The sequence below is a fragment of the Taurulus bubalis genome (genome assembly GCF_910589615.1).
Source record: "Taurulus bubalis genome assembly, chromosome: 16".
NCBI lineage: Eukaryota > Metazoa > Chordata > Actinopteri > Perciformes > Cottidae > Taurulus > Taurulus bubalis.
The window spans coordinates 21,008,586-21,029,840 of record NC_136604.1 but is presented as its reverse complement, the minus strand read 5'-3'; the positions used below and the strand labels follow the sequence as shown (position 1 = coordinate 21,029,840).

The 21,255-nt window shown below is 41.5% G+C and overlaps 2 protein-coding genes across 2 annotated transcripts; one reads left to right on the top strand and one right to left on the bottom strand.

Annotated features, from left to right (window-relative positions):
- Positions 1 to 1,925: 1,925 nt before the first annotated feature.
- On the top strand, positions 1,926 to 3,916 carry LOC306748716 (C3a anaphylatoxin chemotactic receptor-like; the record flags this gene model as incomplete). Its single annotated transcript, XM_079231928.1, has 2 exons — positions 1,926 to 2,099; positions 3,029 to 3,916. The coding sequence occupies 2 exons, from the start codon at positions 1,926 to 1,928 to the stop codon at positions 3,914 to 3,916; spliced, it is 1,062 nt and encodes a 353-aa protein (XP_079088054.1).
- Positions 3,917 to 6,578: 2,662 nt separating this feature from the next.
- Positions 6,579 to 20,462, bottom strand: LOC306748715 (chitin synthase chs-2-like; the record flags this gene model as incomplete). The annotated part of the gene is made up of 22 exons (XM_079231927.1): positions 6,579 to 7,898; positions 9,061 to 9,151; positions 9,273 to 9,487; positions 9,583 to 9,693; positions 10,112 to 10,176; positions 10,283 to 10,308; positions 10,426 to 10,594; positions 11,447 to 11,725; positions 11,816 to 11,995; positions 12,316 to 12,484; positions 13,690 to 13,805; positions 13,972 to 14,172; positions 14,936 to 15,077; positions 15,219 to 15,320; positions 15,434 to 15,608; positions 15,716 to 15,877; positions 15,994 to 16,089; positions 17,122 to 17,305; positions 17,753 to 18,629; positions 18,795 to 18,983; positions 19,092 to 19,227; positions 20,437 to 20,462. The coding sequence occupies 22 exons, from the start codon at positions 20,460 to 20,462 to the stop codon at positions 7,758 to 7,760; spliced, it is 3,852 nt and encodes a 1,283-aa protein (XP_079088053.1). The 3' UTR covers positions 6,579 to 7,757.
- Positions 20,463 to 21,255: the final 793 nt, after the last annotated feature.

Below are 21,255 nucleotides of genomic sequence, written 5' to 3'. Positions count from 1 at the left end.
CATTTCTTCTTTCCACCACAACTAGGACTGAATCTGTTGTGCGAATCTGGACGGGATCATATTTATATTTATATATATTTTTTACCAGCTAAAATTCACACAATCAATTCTTCTAAGCGTCTTCTTGCGATCCATGTTGTCACCGTCAGCATCACCGTCTCACAGACCGACAGCGGGAGAGTCATTGTCGTGTTTTTATCGCCGCGTTTAATCGGATTAGTTCCCACCTCAGTCGCTCACAGCTCACACGGCGCCCGCAGCTTCGTGGTGGTTTGATCTCGAGAGACTCAGAATTGAAACTGTTGCTGTGGTAAAGTTTAATGAGCAGCAGTGGGCTCAAACATGTTTATTTTATCTTATTCCTGTGGCATTTTGGTTGTGCTTCCTCTCGACGTTTTCAGAGAAACTCAGTTTATCTCCGGGGTTCTGACGGTTTCTGTCATTGAAACATCTGCTTCATGTTAACAAATCTAATGCCGACAACAACCACAACCACAACAACAGCGACTCTGACTAATTCTTGCACCCGTTTCACTGAGAGATGCACATCTGCTGTGATCACATCAGAGTGTGTGCAGTCCTTCATGGGAATCAACAGAACAACAGGAAATCCCCACGACCTGTGAAGAGTCTGCTGATGATTATCTTATTATTGATAATAATCAGTCAGAGGCGGCGTCTCATTATTCTGAGCTGCTGCTGCTGTTTACATCAACATTACAAATTATTACTCGTTATGACGTCCTGGTTCCTGCGGTTGCGCGCGCACACACACACACACACACACACACACACACACACACACACACACACACACACACACACACACGATGCCTCCGTCCTCACTTCCTCCCCCGCCCCTCATCTTTGTTCACGCCACACCCGTCTTCTAGTAAAGATGAATTTAGTTTTTTCAACTGACACATATGACATCTTTTGGAAAACATGCAGCTCAGTCAGCTGCTTTGAAAATCAAGTTAATGCCAACACACACACACACACACACACACACACACACACTAATTAGAAAATGACAGACCGGAGATGTCATCGACATTTGTTATTAAGCTGTTGTGTACGTTTTTGTTTTTTTAGTTGCTCAACATTTTTTTTTTATTGTTCATCCTTCAATGTTCAACACATCTATAGCACACACCCAGGAATGCATTTGAAACCATCAAACACACACACACACACACACACACACTCAGACATGGAAACACGATGACTCAGCTGGTTACCTCGCGTTCCCTCTGAACTGTCTATTAATGTCTATTAATCTGCATTATTTGCAGAATAAGGCTTGTGATTTTGAAAAGTAAAGACACTAAAGAGACGTGCTTTTTTGGGGTGAAAGTAAAGCAGGAAGTAAAACCCAAAACCCACGCTACGTTCAAGGACCTTTTAGATCGCCCTTGGTCCTCGTTGTTGCTGCTCGACGAGAGAAAACAGGAAGGACACACAGGGACTCTTCTTCTAAATGAAGAAGTTGAATAGTTTACCTCACAAAATAGGATTTTCTTAATGATGATGTCTGAGGAACCGACACAAGCTGTTGTCAAAATGAACAAACCGATTATGGAAAAACTTGGAAAAACACACCTTTGTGGTAATTTTGTGGTTTCAGCTGATACAAGTTTTTGACTAATATATCTGTGTGAATATAAAACTGTATTTAGCAAATTAATAATCAAATCAACAACTTGTGCGGTCAAATTGTTTCATTTATTGCTTCACTTTATGAGCATTAGCTTACATGAAAAAAACATCCTTTGCCTGATGATGGAAACGTCTTGCTTATATTTATGTTTTTGGCAGTTTTTTCTTTGCAAAAATGTGTTTTCAAAGGATACAAAAGACGCCGTTATTGTTGAATTTCCCCATATGATCAGTAACATTTTGATTTCCTGTTTCCCAGCCGAGCGATGTCTCTCAACGCCTCCCTTCCCATCCTCGAGCCTCCCAAGGGCGACCGGGCGACCGCGGTGGACGTGGAGGCCGTCATGGAGCACGTCTCCGTCGTCCTCTACAGCCTGACCGTCGTGATCGGCATCACGGGGAACTCCATGGTGATCTGGGTCGCCGGATTCAAGCTCAAGGTGGATTTATAGAAGGATAGGAAAACAATACATGTAGCCCTGAAGCTCCTTGTCCTGTTCTTACGCTGGTAGCCTTTTAAGCCCTAACCCTATTTATTGTTTGAGTTGTGTTTAGAGGTTGTACATTGGGATTATATATTATTGTAGCCCTGATTTTTATGTTTAATTTGATACCTAACATGTTTTTTTTTGGGGGGGGGAGGGATTTATACCATGATTTTTTCTTGATTTTCCTGATATATAAGGATCCCCCGATTGGGGGACCCTAGGGCTTAACAGCTTAAAGACGTTATTGTACTAGTTAGACATTAATGGCTGCACCGACAAGTAATCTTAACGTTTTTTTTATTGGAAAATTGCTTAACATTTAAACCCATTTGGAAATGATTCATTTAAAAAATCTGACTTTGTATCAATTTGGCCAGATAGCATGAGGAAAGTCAAGAAGAGCCACATGATTATCTTTTTATTCCCATTCAAGTTAGCATAGAGTACAACATTAGCCTGCAGCAGGGAAATGGCCTCAATCTTGCAGAGAATACTACTTATTTATTTTGCAATTTTGAAACCTATAATTTTATCTACTTGCAGATTGTTTTAATCAATAATAAAAGCTGGCTTGGTGGTTAATGACACATTTATTTGTGCTTTAGAGGGATGGTTACACTAACGTGTGATACAAGAAGGAAGTTAAAATATAGCTAAGTTCTTAAGAAGAAAACTTGTGTTTTTTATAATTAGGAGTGTGATATTGTACTCAACTTCCTCTCTACATGGACGTCTTTAAATTTGTGATACGTCAAAAGCAAGCGTACGTTTCCCTCAAAACACAATTGTAAAAATAATTGTAAAAATAATCTACAATGCTCAAAGCTATTCCCCTCATTCCCTCTGTATTCCCTTCTCCTCAATCTCTTCTTCCTCCTCAGCCAAAGGTCACCAACGTGTGGTTGGTGAATCTGGCGATCGCGGACCTCATCTTCTGCTTCACGCGAGTCTTCTCCCTCACCAAGAAGCTCTTCTTCGACCACTGGCCCTTCGGCGTCTTCCTCTGCAAGTTCAACGGCTTCTTCAAGTACGGCAACATGTTCTGCTCCGTCTTCCTGTTGGCCGTGATCAGCCTGGACCGCGTGCTCTGCATCTGGCAGCCCGTCTTCACCAGGCGGCGCCGCACCCTGCGGGCCGCCCGGGTGGTGGCCGTCTGCGTGTGGGGCGCCGCCACCGTCTTCAGCGCCCCGTACTTCGTCTACCGCCAGGTCTACCAGAGGAACAACCTGACCAAGTGCTCTCTGGAGGTCAAGGAGTCCAACGGCGGCGGCGCCAAAACGGCTCTCTACTCCATCCGCTTCCTGTGCGGCTTCCTGCTGCCGTTCATGGTCATCCTCACCTGCTACATCCTGGCCGGAATCGGCATCCGGCGCATCCGCCTGGTGGGGAAGTCCCGCCCCCTGCGCATACTCGCGGCATTAGTCGTGGCCTTCTTCCTGTGCTGGGCGCCGTACCACTGCCTCCTGCTGGTGAAGATGGTGGACAGCAAGAACGCGGTGGTGAAGATCTGGCACCCTGTGGCGAGGGGCGTGGCCTACTTCAACAGCTGCGTGAACCCGCTGCTGTACTTCTGCATGGGGCTGGACGTGAGGGGCCGGTTCCGGCAGAGTCTGGCGGGGGTGTGCAAGAGGGCTCTGGAGGACGACGGGGACGGACAGACGACCCAGTCCAACGAGCGCTCGCTGGACGACAGCAGCGGGTCCAAACACGCAGCTCTGGTCGTGCCGGGACGGAGCCTGGCGACAATGGTAGATGTGGCTGAGGTTTGAGCCTCTCTTCCTGGACGCATCTCAGAGAATGAAAGGTCCACGCTGATGTTTGTTCGTGCGGTTATATCGTCATAGACTGTATATAAGAAGTAAAAACACCCACTGGATGGACTGCAATTTAGAAAACCTTGTGTTTTGTAGCTCAATTAGCGGTAGCCATCTGTCAATCACCTTGTAGCCCCGCCCTAAATGAATGAATGAACATCACGCTGTATTGAAGAAGACGTGAAACTATAGATTGAGACCATAAACTCATGTTTGCAACGTTTACTGAGGGAATAAATCAAGAGAGAAGTTTTCTCATAGACTTCTATACAAGCAGAAGAGTCGCCCCCTGGTGGACATTAGAGAGATTGCAGATTGCTGGCTTCACTTTTCAGACCTGAAAACGTGTAATCTAGTGATACACATATTGTGTGCTCATTTTCATTTCAGTTTCCGGTTATGAAGCTTCATAAAATGACGCCAGCGATATACAAAGTTGTAAATTGTAAAAGGGGAAGTTATGGGAAGAGATCTGAAACTTAGAAACTCTAGTTTGCGCAACACAAGTAGTTATTTCACATTACAAACATCAGTATTTTTTTATTCCTTAAATAAACCAAAAAACTAAGTAAAACAATAAGTAAAAGTTTGCTTTCAGTTTAAGAGTTGAGAGAAGAGAAGAAGGTTTATCTGCATTACAAAATGTGTCTTTCTCTGTCAGACATGTGTTTATACTGGGGGGGAAACTTTAATTAATGTAATACAGTGCACTTCTGCAAATATGTCCTGACCTGACAGTGAGAGAACGACGTTGATCCACTGATTCAAATGTTCCTGTAGCGTTTTGTGTGTTTTGAAGTCACAGATGGAAAGTGGAACTGTGGTGAGAAGGAAAAGAAGGAATTGAGGGAAGCGAGACTATTAAAAGCAAAGCCAGTAATAACTTGACGCCGTCTTCTGTGCAGGGGTCACGCTGAAGGGCAGGGGAATTGAAACTATCATTTTGAATAATCCATATGTTGGTTTCACATGTGTATATATATATATATATTAATTTTCAGAGATGCACAAAAGTGGGTTTAAAGAGTGTCACAGTAAGCTGAGCGTTTATGGCTTTTATGGGGCACGCATGGATATGAATGATAATAAAATGAAGCGGTTCGACCGGCACAGTGAACATCAGTCCTTGGCAACCGGGTGATAAAACACAGCTGTAGCTCTGCAGATGAACGTCACTAAGATACACGACTGTGCAGTCGGACTGTTTATCTTGAAGTCGGCTCTTTAGGGGTTTATTATGTTATAAAGCTCGCAGGGTTTCACTTTGATTTCTCTTTTCTACTCGTGTTGTTGTATATTTCTGTTTTACACATTATAGTAATTTGTAAATACGATTAAAGAGAAGCTGTGACATGAAAATAAAAGCTTTTTAAAATGTAGGAAATCCGTTTTTGAACAGGTTATTTCTGCAAAGGTGTCAAACCGGGCTGCAATGAAAAAGCTGTTTATAAAACTGTCTCCGGTCAGATCTTAAGTGGTAGTGATGTAAAGGATTTAAAGAAAGTAGCATATTTCAAGTGATTTATGTTATGATTAGTCATGTTTTCCTACATAAGAAATGAATTAATGCAAATATAATTGTGTTTAGCGCTCTTTGAATAAGATGCACAGGAGAATACATGCAGCCCGTGTTGGTAAAATGTCAACGAAGTTATGCAATTATTCCGGTTGAACTGCTTGAACTATTTGTTTTCAGGGGAACACCGATCAGCTTCTCATGCTTAAATGTTAAAGCTGTAATTAAAATATTGTGCAACGCTCTTTGGAACAGATTCAAGTCAGTTTATTAAAATACCTCAGCTCTATTGTAGACAGTCACGATCTCTTTGCAATGGGTTCATGTGACATTCACGAGTGTTTACATAACAGTCAGAAAGCATCGCCAAGCGTGGATGACCAAGCGTTTTTTAATTTTTATATTAACAATAATGTGCCAGCCAACATCAGGAAAAATCAATGTCCAATTTCCTGGTTCCTGGTTCCTCTTCCTGACCAAATTAAAGAGCATTTTATTGAGTTTAACTGTCAAGTAAGAGCAGAAATAATTATCGCAGCCATTTAATAATGCAAACAGAGATATTTGTTAATCACATAAAAGACATCGGACATGACGGATGACGATGCGCGGTACTCTCTCTCAACCATTATGATGCACACACACACACACACACACACACACACACACACACACACACACACACACACACACACTGCCAGCTGGGTATGAAGTAGCAGATTACACTGAATGCATCTCAAAGCTTGCCTCCAGTAAAACTGCACAGTCCACTAAAACTGGGATTTGAAAATATAATAAGGCATTAAAATACTCACTGAAAAAAGAATCGTTATGTTTTTCTCTCGGTCCGTGAACTTAACTATACCAAAACAAAGAAAGAGTTCTAAATCTTACACACGACTCTTGTAATTTGAAGTAGATTAATTACAGCTCAACAATGGAGCTGTAACAGGAATAGCAGGTGAGGTTGTTTCAGGCTGCCAAGGTTCCTTTTGTTTTTTTAACTTGCGGTCGCTGTCATCAGGTTTAAACAAATAAATATCCTTGAATGGAGAAGAAGCTCTCTGGGTGATTCATCCAAACCGGTTGAACTAATTGTTACAATTTTCAAATAATCTTTTATTGCGAGACTTTGAACATAAGTTGTTTATTCTTGTAGTGAAACATCCCCATCACAGAAGCCCGAGGTGACAAACAGATACGACTTGTTTTTGTCCAAATCAGTCAAAAACTGAGAAAAACAGCAAAGAATTATGAAATAAAAGAAAAACTGTGGTTTGAATCATCATCTGTGTGTCAAGTAAATGTACATGTGTATGGAGGATATGGTAACTCTTCTCTTAAATCGGTAACATCAGACAGAATTCACACAAATTATCAATCAATAATCACTGCAACAAAACTCAGTTTGATATGAGACAGTGTGATGGAGGTACAATGGCACACCCAACAAAAACAAAACAAAAATCAGACCCAATAATATTCACCAAAAAATTAAAGATAAAAAAACAACTGTGAACTGTTTCATTCGATTCTACACAATATATGTATTTTGCAGCTATGTTGCATGTTAAACTTTCAAATTCACCATTTCAAGACAATATTATACCTGAGAAGTTCATCATAAAGTGCTTTAATTTAATAGTTTGCAGTTACAGTCCCATTTTCCTTCTTTAAACTGTATTTAAGGCACCAGTGTTACACAATCATAAAACCATTTATTGCACAATCACAGTAAAGTGATAAATAAAACTATGCATGGAGACAGATTTATGTTTAAAAAGAGTTTCTCCTCTTCACATTGTTCATGTTCACCTTCATACACCTCTAGTTTATTCTTCATATTGTGTTGAAGTATCAATGCAGACGCTTCAGAAGTAAGAGAGACGCTCCTTGCTTTCAGTTTCAGTTTTGCCCTTTATGTGTCAAAATATGAGTTTTTCCTTCTGCAAAAAGCGCTGCTGCTCGCTGAATGTTTACGTGGAACATCATCATTTGAGCTGCTTTTAATTCTTTAAAACCCCAATTAAAAGCTGAAAATAATGAGCTCTTCATAAAGCACACACGCACACACACACACACCTACACACACACACGCAAACACACACACACACTGCTTGAGTCATCAGTGTTAACGTTGTTTTTTTATTTCCTTAAAAAACCAGTGTATCAATATCATAAACGAGGTCTAAAACAGTTTGAATAGATGCATACGGTACTTGTTTGTTTCAAAGTGCTAATGACGGGTTTGGGGTTGTGTGTTCCGGTTCATCCGGTCGGTCACACCATGGTTCCGCTGCCGATACCTCTGCCGGGGACACGCGAAAACATGTCGTCGTCCGAGTCGTCGTCGTCGTCGTCGTCCGAGTCGTCGAACGAGCCGCTGTCTTCGTATTTGACCTCGCTTTCGTCATCTTTGACCTGCAGAGAATTTCAGAGGAGATGTTGACAGCGGCTCCCACCACACCCAGCGTTACCTTGACTGGTTAGAAGGGTGGGGCTTGATCTATTTACAGTCTGACGGCATCACCTTGAATTCTCCCCACGCTTCGTTGCTTCAGCTGGCACATTATTTGGCCCTTTGTGAAGCGCTCTTTGTGGCAATGGAAACCCAAGCCCTTATTAAAGTTTGTGAACAACAACAAGAACGTCCTTCAGGAGAAATGATAATACAGTAGGCAGGTACACTGTGTTCAGAACAGGAATTCTAGTGACGGCTGGTATGCTTCATTTGACTCTACTGGGAATATTAATAAAAACATTTAATTAAATCTGACTTTTCTGACAAAGTATTGTGCATTTATGAGAGTACAACGAGTAAAGGCCTGCACACCCTGAAGGATTTGATTAGAACTGTTGTTTCTGTTTAATACGTTCATGCATGCATCAACTATTCATGTTGTGCAGAACGGGTTGAATATTTTCAAGGATTATGAAACAATGAGTAGGCTCTGTGGTCCAAATGAAGACAAACTTGTACTTTTAATTACTTCTTTCAGATTGACCAAGGCAGCGCAGACCAGATCCGCCTCTTCTGTTTTTACCTTTCACAATAAAAGCCCTGGACATATTATATAATTGCAGGAAAGTAAAAGAAAAGGAAAGTCAATGTTGATGTATTTTACTGTAATTGTGTTCCTTGACTGAACTAACGGCAGTTACGTAACAAACAGAGTTATTCTACGTCAGAAAAATACTTATTTTAACCCCAACCATCCTGAGCTTCACCGAGTAGTTGTGTTGCATAAGTAAGCTGTACGTGAACAAAGACCTTTATTTTGAAAGGACACGCTGCCCCTGACACTATAGTTTGAAGCGTAAAAACCACTGACCAAGCCTCAGTATTGAACGTGTTGGGAATGAGAACTAGTTGCTATAAATTGAGCAATATTTTGAGAAATGTGGGGAAATCTCTGGTCATAAATGTAGTTGAGTGTGATTCTCTAGTTGGCGTCAACTACTCATTATAACAAGTCGCCGTACCAGCAATAGATACGGCAGCAGTAGCAGCACTAGTAGCTGTGGAAGTAGTAGAAATAGTAGTGAAGTGGTAATACCATCTCAGTTGTATATGTATATATACCTTTTTAAATGTCTGTTGTTCTTCTTCTTCTTGTTTTTTAGAAATGGGCTCTGTATCCAGGAAGGCCACATAATGGATCAGGGTGTATATTCTGAGAAGAAAACAGCAGAACAAGAGAGTTAGAGAGGATCAGATCTTTCTCCATCATGAAAATCAAACAGGGTTATGAGCTCAAATAACTCCTTTGGTTTGAGCATGAGGTCATTGCTTACCTGTGGAACAGCATGCCTATGAACTGGATGATCACCAGCAGGACGAAGGACAGGATGAACATGAAGCCCACGGGGTCGATGAAGATGTACTCCCCGGTGAATTCCAGGTTGTAGTCTATTTTTGGCACCTGGATGAAGATGGACGTCTCTAAGAGTTGGAGAGTGAAGGTCACGGTGAGCCAGAAGGCGTTGCAAATGAAGTAGACAAAGGTAATCTGTAAAAAGAAAGAAAAGAAAAAGGATTTTTATATTCGTCATCACAGAGTTTCATCATCATGTGATTTAATTCCCCACTCAAACACATTGTTACCTTGTTTCTCAAGTTCCTCAGGGCCTCAGTCATTTCTTGCTGTTTCTTTTTGTCCTCGGGAAGAGGCTCCAGGTATTTGGCCGTAAGATCTCTGAAGAACTGGTCCTCTTCCTGCGCAGACATTTAAATGGGTTGTTTTAATCCCTTTGTTTGCAGTAAACACGTTGCCCAATGAGATGGCAAAATCCCCAATTCTGATGGATTATCTTTGCAAACTAAAACCCGTCAAATAAGGACAGTAATCGCACAAATCTTAACTTTTCACCCGTTCAAAAAATAAAGCTAAAGATACATTTTCATTTGACGTAATCACTAAAATTCGAAATATTACTTTCGGCCCTGTATCTCTGACACCGACAATCACAGTGACTCCAAATGTTAAGGTGTCTCACTTCAAGGAACAAATGTCTTGCCATAGGGCTGTTGTATTAATTATAAATTACATATATCAGTTATATCAGTGTGTATCATGATCAAAGGTACGGACGGACATAAGGCGACAACAAACAACAAAAAGTGAAATGTGCACCTCGTTGAGTTCATCCTCCTCCAGACGCATTTCATCAGACAAACTCTGCAGTTGTGTGACCCAACCTGAAGATAAGAGCAAGTTATAAATAATTGCGCAACATGAACATGTCAGTCAGCTCTTTAAAAAAAAAGATAATTTTTTGCTAGATTTCCCCATATTTGGACTTACTTTGGTGAGAGATGGGTAAAGCCGGCCTGAAACAAAACAAGGAAATAACAATTAGAAACAAACCAGTACAAACAGTCTATTATGATCAATATATTGCAGTAAATATTGTGACCCTCCAATCAATGTTCCACACCAGATCGCACCTCTGATCCACATGCATCCTCGCATCCTCCACAATACTGTTTTCGGGTTGAGGTTCAGGCGCTGCTGTCTGGACGTCCTGGTTGAGGACGCGCTCTTCTGCACTGCCGGTGTGACAGAGTCTTCTGCAGCATTTGGACTGCGAGAAGAACCGCGAGATGGAGCTTTTGACTGCAAGAGTAACCGGCAGTGTTAGCTCAACTCAAACAAACAATGGAGCAGCGGCGCTGACTAATAGTATAGCAGCAATTTAAATGTGGAAATAAAAAGGGTTTATGTTTATTTGTCAAAAGACAGCCTTAGTGAAGACCTTTATTCGTGACAGTGCAATGTAATTTCAACAATGTAATGGTCATTTCTTTTGGCCATTTTGGAACTCTTAGTTGCTTATAAGAATTGTAAAATTTGAATTGAATTTGAATTTGATAACGGCAAAATTCTGAGTTGCTGGATTATCAATCAGTAGGGTTTAAAATGTCGTCACCTTCCTAAAAATAAGTCATTTTTTGACAAAAATGATTTTCTTGCCTAAATCATCTCCTTGTGATACCGGCCACCTCTGGTAAAATCGCCTACAACCTCAGTTGAACAGATCACGTGATTCTACCCCTGTAGTATAACGGCCTGTCAAGAGTTTGACATTTTATTTTGCCTAAGTCAAAAGACAATGTGACTTAGGCAATTTTACAAGCTTTTCAAGATGGCATTTTGAAGCTAGCATTTAAGCTAGCAATGCAGTTAGCAAAAAAATCTCACTCGAACATAATATTAGAGATCATAACATCATTTGACCGGTATTACAGTAAGCCTGTTGTGTCTCGAGGCAGCTTGTGCACCCCGATTACATTTGGTCAAGTTTTTTGTGTTTTCTGAAAAACCTGAAAAAATGACTTGGGCCATTATTTTAGGAAGGTGACGATGTACAATGTGTACATAACTAACTTATATTTTGGGGTTTTATCTCCCTCAAAATGCATGTATGCACGGTACTCTACATTCTTTTAAGTTTCAACTACTTTCTACCTTTCTGGGTTTTGGTTTGAGGGCCTGCGACTCCCGACGCGGCGGCTCCGGCAGCCGGCGCCGTCTCCCTGGTGCCCCAGGACACGTTGTTCATGTTGACCATGGAGTAAATCGACAACAGCATGTAGGCGCTGGGGATGGAGATGAGGTAGATGAAGCCGTAGCACACCAGGCCGATCTCCTGAGGATGCATGAGCGCAGTGAAGACGTAGAAGATCACAAGGGAGAGGAGGAAGATGCTGCTGGGAGTCAGAAGGGTTCCTTCCGTCGCCATGTTGCCTGATGGAAGGAGGAAGAAGATGGAAGATGATTGAGATGCCAGAAACCTCTCAGTATGAACAGCCTTCGTTGAGTGTCGTGTTTGTGTACCTGCTATGGAAATCCCTACTACCATCATGAGGAAGGCGTAAATGACGCTCAAGATCGCTGCAATATTGATCTGAGTGTCGGCCTTGAGATTGAAGCTGACGCTGAGGAAGATAATCGGAGGTATCACGGCAATGACCAGAGCGCTGCTCGGGTGAATCTCAAACAGCACAGTCAAACTACCTGAATGATTGACAGAAAGCAAACACAAGACAGGGTTTAACAACCACATCATGTTTAAGTAAGTGAGCAACCATGACCTCCTCGACTAAACCAAATCCTCCTTCATTAGCTTTTAAGCAACAAATGATGGGATGTCAATCCATTAACTGTACAAATCTATTCAATGTAACTTTAGTTAAATAACATAATATACATGAAAACTATTTTTGGATCAAATTAATGAATTTTGACACATCAGTTAAAGCTTTAATTATTTTAGCTTCTGCTTAGGTACTGTCTCTTTTACTGGCCCAAAAAATACCCCCAAAAATTAGCCTGACCTGCAATCATAAGGATGACGGTGGAAGGTGCCAGTATGGACGCGGCCAAGCTTACGAGCTGGTAGAACATGTAGGCTTTGGAAATGGACGTGTTCCTCTTGGAGAGCATGGTGGTGCAGCCCACCAAGTCCGCTATGTTGGCCATGGTGGACGGTCCCCATCGTCGACGCTGACACAACAAAAAAGAAACATTAGCATGAAGTAATCCGCAAACTGTGAGACGGTGGCCATTATTTCTATAATGGGCAGCTTGTTGTAGTTTCAGTTGAAGAACAAGAATGTTTCTGGTTCAGTAAAAGTACAGTCAAGCCAGTAAACCATCCCATTATGGAGACATACGCCATTGAATTTAGTTTCTGAGCTAACCTTGCTCTTTGCACAATAACAACACCATATTTGTATTTCCGATGGACAAAAGGTGTCTATATAATTGGCTATGTATCTCCATATTACTGCCGTTTGCACATTAACAGATAACAAACAGATAACATCATACTTTTATCACAATGGAACTTAATTCCAGCAGGTAAACTATCTGTCAACACCTATCTTAACAAATTACACATCATCAATTAAAGATTATAATCACATAATTATCAGATACAAATTTGCGGTAGAGATAAATAATGTCACGATAATTGTTCTTCCCAATAAGCTAACTGATCATTATCTACTGAGTGATTATGAACGCAATAGAGATCAGGGATTTATTAGAAACCAGAAGTATTAAGGCACCTGCATCTGGTCCAAAGAGTGTTGCACAACATTTGAATAACATCTTTGACATTTAAGCGAGGGCAAGCTGTAACACATTTAACCAACACCTGATCCGTATTCTCTTGAAGATCTCATTCAAAGAGTGTAAACCACATTTTAATTCACATGTAGGCAACATGTGCTGATCTCTGTTTTCCCAACACGGTTTTATTCCAACTCGTCACATACTAATGCTTGGTCAGGATCACGCACTGTCAAACTCCGACTTGCATAGGTTTAGGCAAACAAATCCCCTAAATTGGGTTAGTGGTTAAGTACAGCAAAGATAACAGTAAAATAACCAATGTATGCCTTTGAAATACCACCTAGGACACCGATGTCCTTTTTGAAAGTTCAGTGTTTGCATGACCCATCGGCCTCCATTGCCACCCTTTTTTTCTGTCTTTATGCTACTGTGCGTCATCACACTCCCGGAGCATTTTCTCTGTGAATACAACGGTGCTAAATGTACCAATTAGTATGCTATGTGCGTCAGTATTGGACACTACAGGTGTGACAGAAGGTGACATTTAAATTTTCAGGCCCAGTGCTGACACGGCATGGTGAGAACAAACCTGTAATATGCTTCATTAGGCTTTGAGTGGCACCTGTAATCACCTGGTTGTAAAACTCTTTAAAGTCCTCCGGGGCATTGGTGTAGGCATCAGATGCCGCGTTGTACTCCACTCTCCAACCCTGCTTCAACAGCAGAGTACACAACCAGCGGTCCTCTCCTGCAGAGACCATTAGAAATTGTGTCAAATCCATCACCACACCATTCACTTTTAAAAAAAATGTTTTTTATTTAAATCAACTGGCTCTGGTTTTAGTTATATTCATCCATAATTTGTTAGCTCTAGAAATAGACCAGCCGAGTGCTCCTCTGATTTTCAATCTTACCTTGGTCGTACTGGATGTAGTGTATGGCCTTTGCGGACTTCATGGTGTATCTCTTCATCACGTTGTCGTCCATCAGCGCCGCTCCTCTGAACAGACTGAAGCAGCCGGGGCTGCAGAGCACGCAGCCGAACACGTGCTCCGCCGTCTTGTGAAGCCAGTGACCCACTGCGTACTCAAACTTCTGGTACCACACTATGGGACCTGCCATGGAAATACACACCTGTTACTGCATAATACACATTAGTATGACGTGCATAGTAATTCATTTACTCACGTATGTGTTGCTACAGAAATCACATTCATTGCAGAGTGCATGTTTCTCCATCCATCCAGTCACTCATCAATCCAACCATCCATCCACCATCCATCCATTCATCAATCTCTCCATTCATCCACCATCCATCCACCATCCATCCATCCATTCATCAATCCATCCATCCATTCATCAATCTCTCCATTCATGCACCATCCAGCATCCATCATCCATCCATCCACCATCCATCATCCACCATCCATCATCCATCCATCCATTCATCAATCTCTCCATTCATCCACCATCCACCATCCATCATCCACCATCCATCCATCCATCATCCACCCATCATCCACCATCCATCCATCCATCATCCACCATCCATCCATCCATCATCCACCATCCATCATCCACCACCCACCATCATTCATCCATCCATTTATCCCTCCATCCATCCATCCATCATCAACCATCCACCATCCATCCACCCAGATACGGGGTTGCTTCTGAATTTCAATGGGAAAAAGCTCAATGTCAACTAAACTACCCACCTACATTACTAAAAATATACATTTTGTCTCTTGTCAATTTTGCTAAATGTTTCCGGACTGGTCAGATATAAGTCTGCGTCGTCTATATTGACGACCGGCAATCAATCCCATTGTTTCCAGTTGCCCTCCCGCCGCTGCCCTTCCTTCGTATTTGACCGACCTGTTCCGGTGGGGTGGATCCGGCCGCACGCTGCCCCGACGCGTGGATACAGCTTCAGACGATCGATGAGCAGCATCACGGCGGCCGGCTGGAAGTCTGTGTCCCCGTCTAGAGCCAGGATGTAGGTGTTGTGCTTCTCTTTCTGGAGGAACAGACACAGTTTGCTCTGTTTCACGTTTTGCTTCTTTTTATATACAAAGATTGTAAAGTATGCACTGGTTTATGTGTGTGTGTGTGTGTGTGTGTGTGTGTGTGCGCATTCATGCGTTTTCTCTCGTCTTACCTCAAATTCTTTTCTCAGCTCCTCCTCAACCTGTCCTTTCTCCAACTTTTTGAAATACTTGGTTGCTACTTTCCAGCCCAGGAGATAGTACAAGTACATGACCTGTACAATATCACATACTATTCAGCAAACAGGATACTACTAAATGTCACTGGCAGTAAAGGAAAGACAATGAAATGTTTAAATTTGGATACTAATCAAACTCTGGTCATCACCTGGGACCATCTCTTCTTGTGGCGGATGAGTGTCTTGTCCTTGAAGTGAACTGTTAAACTGTTTCCATAAGGCATGTTGATCACCACACGCCCTCCGTACGGCGTCTTCAAGATCTTCTGATCGGGGACCTGATGCTGCTTCGTGAAGTGGCCTTTGTCGATGTTCAAGAAGATACTGACGACAGAGGATGAAACATAGGTCAGCTTCATCTCAAGTGATCGCTTGGCGGTTCGAACTCTGTACTTTCTTTCTTTCTTTTCTTCTATAAATCAAACTCTTACCCGTAAACTTCTCTGAGAATATTCACAAGCATCTCTGCATATTCGTTGACGTTGCGCCCCTGACCTCCGGGGACACTTTTGAAGGCGTCGTCGAAGTAGATGTGGCTTTCAAAGTTGACGTTGCTCGTTTCTCCTTCCGTCTTCGGCCTGTACTTGTCCAGTCTGTGGAGTTACAAGAATCACATGAATCTACTGTGATGATGATGTTGTTGTTGGGGGCAGGAACGGGTAAATTACAGCATATTTCTGTTTTCATAGGCAACCCAAGTGGAACTTACCGAAATATCGAAATGATTATATTCATCATCTCTTCATAGGTTTCATGCCACATGGTCGCACAAAGGAACACTTTCACCGGGTCGAGCGGTTTGAATCTGAAAAGGACAAGGTTTTGCGTTTTTGAGAAAAGGGTTTTTAAGCAATTCAATTCAGTTTACGTTGTATAGCCCAAAATCACAACCTCGGAGGGTTTTACAATCTGTACACATACGACATCCCTGTCCCGGTACCTCACATCGGATTAGGGAAAAACTACCCCAAAAAAATAGAAAAAACCCTTTCACAGGGAAAAAAGGGAAGACACCTTCGGGAGAGCAACAGAGGAGGATCCCTCTCCCCGGATGGACAGAAGCAATAGATGTCATGTGACCAGAATGACCAACGTAACAGAGTTACAGCACATTCAATGAATATGACAGATGTTACTCATATAAGGAGTAGTAGGCATGGACCACGATCCATGTCAGCAGAAGGAGGTAGCGAGGAGGGGCATCAGCAGACAGCACACAGCCAATCGTAACCATTTAGGCCTTAGACATTGCAAAAAATGTGAAATACTTATATTATATGTCGAGTGCTATCATAATCGAAAGGTAAGAATAGACGATTGGGTCTGGTCTGCACAGCCTTTGTCGAGGTTGACAAGTGTAATAAAGTGTGCCGTCTTTCTTCACACTCTGGAGCTTCTGTGTTGTTGTTTTAAAAATAAAGCTGCGACTTCATAGCCTTTGTTCGCACAAACAACACGTTCCCGGTGTGTAAAAGCCTTTCCACTTATCTGAACCTGTTATGATAATAATAAGTTAATCCAGAAACCATTTTAATGGATCACATTTGGCACATTGCGTGTGCACCTGTGTCACCTTTTAAACGTTTCGTTCTAATTATACATGCTGATAGCAAATTAGCAGGAGGCCTTGATGCCTTTTGGATAAACAGTAATTACAGACCTTATTTAGTTTTGCAGCCTTTGGTTTAAGGCCATGGCAATTTATATGAAATTAGTGGTTGTCAAAAAGTGTGTAATTAAAATGTGGTGTTATACATTCATAATTAGGACAGTTGATTATGTTGTAGGTATTCCTGATATTCCAAACACACACACACACACACACACACACACTTACTGCTTTCGCTTCTCAGTCGTCTGGATGTCGAACCGAGTGTTCAGAAGCAGCGACTGCTCTAGAAAGCCTCCCTCATACAGCCGCCGGGTGAACAGGTCCTGACTCCTCTGGATGCGATACAGACTGAGGAACCAGATGTGGAGAGTGGCCAACACAAGGCCGAGCCACCAGGACACTGCGGCGCCTGAGGGAAGAGGAATGAAAGGATTTTAACCGTTGTAGTCTTCACGTTGTAACGGCAGCTTCGGTTTCTCTTAGTTATTCCATATAGTCCCAATATTAACACAAAATAGGTCAAGGTCAGCAATGTTTCTTTAAAAAAAGAGTGACTAACTGCCTCAATATTTTTTATGCCAAAAAAGGCGGGCTGTTCTAATACAACGTAGCTTTACCTTAAAAAACGAAGGCTCAGTAATACGTATAGACATCCTACGAAATTAATACGCATGCAATCCCTGTGTGAGAGCGGGAGGGGGAGGTGGTCTCCCAACGTTGACAACGTAACTTCTGATAGTAACCTACCCATTTACTGTTGTATGTTGAATTGTAATATGAACCATTGTATGAGGATACATTAAAATAACCCAGTAATTTAAGTGAATTGAAACTGCACCAGTTATAAAGCTCTTACCTGTCAGCATGCCAATGTCAAATGTCTTGGACATGTCCAGGAAGCACAGAGTGTGTGTAGCATCCAGAACCAGATTTGGGAACACGTCGCCGGTCAGGTTAGAGCCTCTTCCATCGACAACTTCCTTGCAGTAGCCTGCGAAGTCGATCGTGGTCCCGTTCAGACTTAATCTGTAGTCTTGATAGTAAACAATGACGGGGACAACGAAGAGAACCACGACGGCCAGAAAGGCCAGGTGCAAGGGCAGGATGAAGCATCGTCTCAGGGCGTGCATCTTGCAGGCAACCAATGAAAACCAGTGGCAGAGTACTGAGGAGATCAGCTGGACCCCGATGATGATGGCTATAAGTCTTGTCTCGCGTCTCGGGATGGAGGTCACAATGGCCCAGTCCATTTCGGCCAGAGGGACGTAGGCTCCGAGCACGGCGGCGGTCACCGCGATCCTGAGCAAGCTGGTGAGGATGTTCAGCATGTTCTGGCACTTTCTCGTGTCTCTGTACAGCGAGTCGAGGAAGACGGAGCTGCTGTTGTAGCTGATGAGCTTCAAGTAGTTCTCCCACCAGTTAAAAGACATCAAGAAGGAGCCACCAACAGCCAGACCCACCCAAATGATCGTCTGGGTATCAGTGGTATCCTTCGTGATGTACAGGTAGAGGAACAGGGCGTAACCGAGCAAAATCAGGATCAAGGCGGTGATGGATGGCAGCAGGAAGCGGTTCCTTTCCTTGGCGGTGCACTGAGTGACCACCTGAAGGAGCGCAGAGAGGACGGCTACACTGCTCAGTATCGTGATGTTGGTCACGATGTCCAAGTGTGGCATCGCTATGATGGTGAGAATCGCTGCACCCATAGTCACCAGGAACTCGAAGAACAGAACCTGAAGGGGAAGCAGAAGTAGAACGTTTAAAGAGTGAGATTAGTCCAACCAGTTCTTCAACCAAAGTACATAACAAATATTTATCAAAATACTTCCTGATAAGTGAGGAATAAGGAGAATAACATTCCATGTAACTGCACCACATCTACGAGTCGTTTTCCTCACCACAGCGATAGTCTTTTTGTTCGGTAACTTTGAGGTTTTGTAACACGCCTTCCAGAGGCTCTTTAGGAAGAGGAGCACACTGGAAGCGACGAGAGCGCAGCCGATGCACAGCAGGGCGACAGGTTTCTGCTCTTTTGGGAGCGTCTTCGTGCCCTCGTTGGACAAAGTGATGAGGAGGAGAAAAGTCGCCTGGAATAAGAGAAGAAAGTCGAGGAAAGATGGAGAGATTTACGTGATTTCATAGAACGACGAAAGAAGTCAATAACTGCCTGACTGTAATAATTGTTCAGGACAAACCTTGCTACACAGGGCCAACCCAAACACGAACAGAGCTACCAGACTCTTTGAGATGATCGCCAGTAGTTTGACCAGCTTCCATGGCGTCCGTTCATCTTCGATGGCGGGGACCTCTCGGCAGGTATCCCACGACTTCCTGAACAAACACACCCAACGTCAAACACTGATGGTGACTAGAGCGATACTATGTGTTTGGTAATGCGATATGTTTGAAGGGAAGGTGAAGTAAAATTGCACAGCGAGGTGTGGAAATAAGAACATACATGGAGGGAATTCATAAATGACATAAAATATAAAAAGATATATAAAACAAATCTAACTAAAAATGTACTGCAAATATGATAAATGCATGTATACATGTAATTATGTATCTATCTCTTATATATGTTTACATCTATAGAAAAAAAAGTGTCTATCTATCTCGAGATAAATTCCTGATATATTTTCTGATTGCACATCTTTTTTTATTTTAAATTTACATTCATAACTGGATAGCTAAACTACATTTGTCCATAATATTAAAACATGAATGTGAATGTCAGTATTAACATCTCAGGCAAACATATCACTCAGATATAGTTTGGCGCACACATCTTCAAAGCAAGTACACAAGTTTCACAATAACGAGCCATCGACTGCGATCCAACCCAACAAAACTCAAAAGTGGAGCTTCAAAATGACCTCATCGTTAACCCGTAATCAGTGTCGAAAACTATAATTATTTAGTTTAGTCCTGCAAATTATACATTACAGCAGGATTTCCAATCATGTTAAAAAAAAACTTTTGCACATTTAAAACATTTCCCAAGTATCTGAAAATATAGTCGTAATATTTTGAGAATAAAAAAGTTGTGGTATTTTAGAGAATACATTCTCAACATTATGAGAATAAAGCCAAAATATTTCAAGAAAAAAAAATCTACCTGCCCCAGGAAACAGAAACAAAAAACACTTCTGATAATGCGAACGAATTTGCTCAAATAAATATTTCCTCCCAAAATATTGGTCCCATACAAACCACAAAAACCACAAATCAAAAATGAGAAAAAGAAGAAGAAAAAAATCAGCTAAAAAGTTACAATTGTCAATCCCATTTTAATTGATTAGCTCACTTTAAAAGACAAAACAACAAGAACTGAATAATTAATCGAATTTTTAAATTTTTAAATATTTTGGATTTTCTTTTGGGAAGTTTCTTCCAAAATCAGTTTAAAATTATTGTTATTTTTTTCAGATTAATTAACCCATTTGGATCCAATCAGCTAATTTAGAGGGTTCAAATGTCCAATTATTAAAATATCGCTAAATGTATGCTCGGATTTTAATAAAGAAAGTCTTTACTCACTTGGGTAAATTGCTTCCATCATCCATGTTTCAGACTAATGTGAACTCTTCGCTTCACAAATAAGAGTGATGGCTCGACGAGGCAGAGGCAGAGCCTAGCGCCCTTAAAAAGACAACGGCAGGATTGGATTGCAGGGAATCCTGTTCAGTCTGTGTTTGACATGCATGTTTACAATCTGTTCAGTCACATGGACAAAGTGTACATCTTCTTTTTTCAAACAGGAAGTGTTAATATTGAAAATACTTCCTTGAGATATGCAATCTGTTGAGTCATGAAGTTTATTTAGTGAAACATTTTGTATTTCAATGAGGGTGCAGTACTTCAGTACATAATAATCTATAAAACTCTTGCTTTTTTTAACCTTGTGAGTTGAAAATTAAAATAAACAACAAACAAGGACTATTTTTCTGAATATCGGTACTAAGTACATTGCACATACAAGGAAGTTGACTCATAATAATAAACATAGGCATAAAATAAAACAATATTAAAACAAACAACGAAATATGGCAAACAACAAAAAGATGACACTACTTTAAAACAAGTAGATATGATAAAATAATGCATCTAAACCTGCTTTTAAACACATATTATTATAGTGACTATTATACACCTTTTCATGGATTTATCCAGGCACTATATTTGTGAATAATCCTCAATCCTGAAGCAAGTTTTGCTTTTGTAAAACAGTCATCAAGTATAGCGTTATGAAAGACTAAAGGTTAGGCAGGCGGTTCATACAAGAAACTCCATGACATGTTTTTATTGTTATGTTTGTCTCCTTTGAAGGTGAATGTTGTGCCTTTGGTTCAGTCAGGA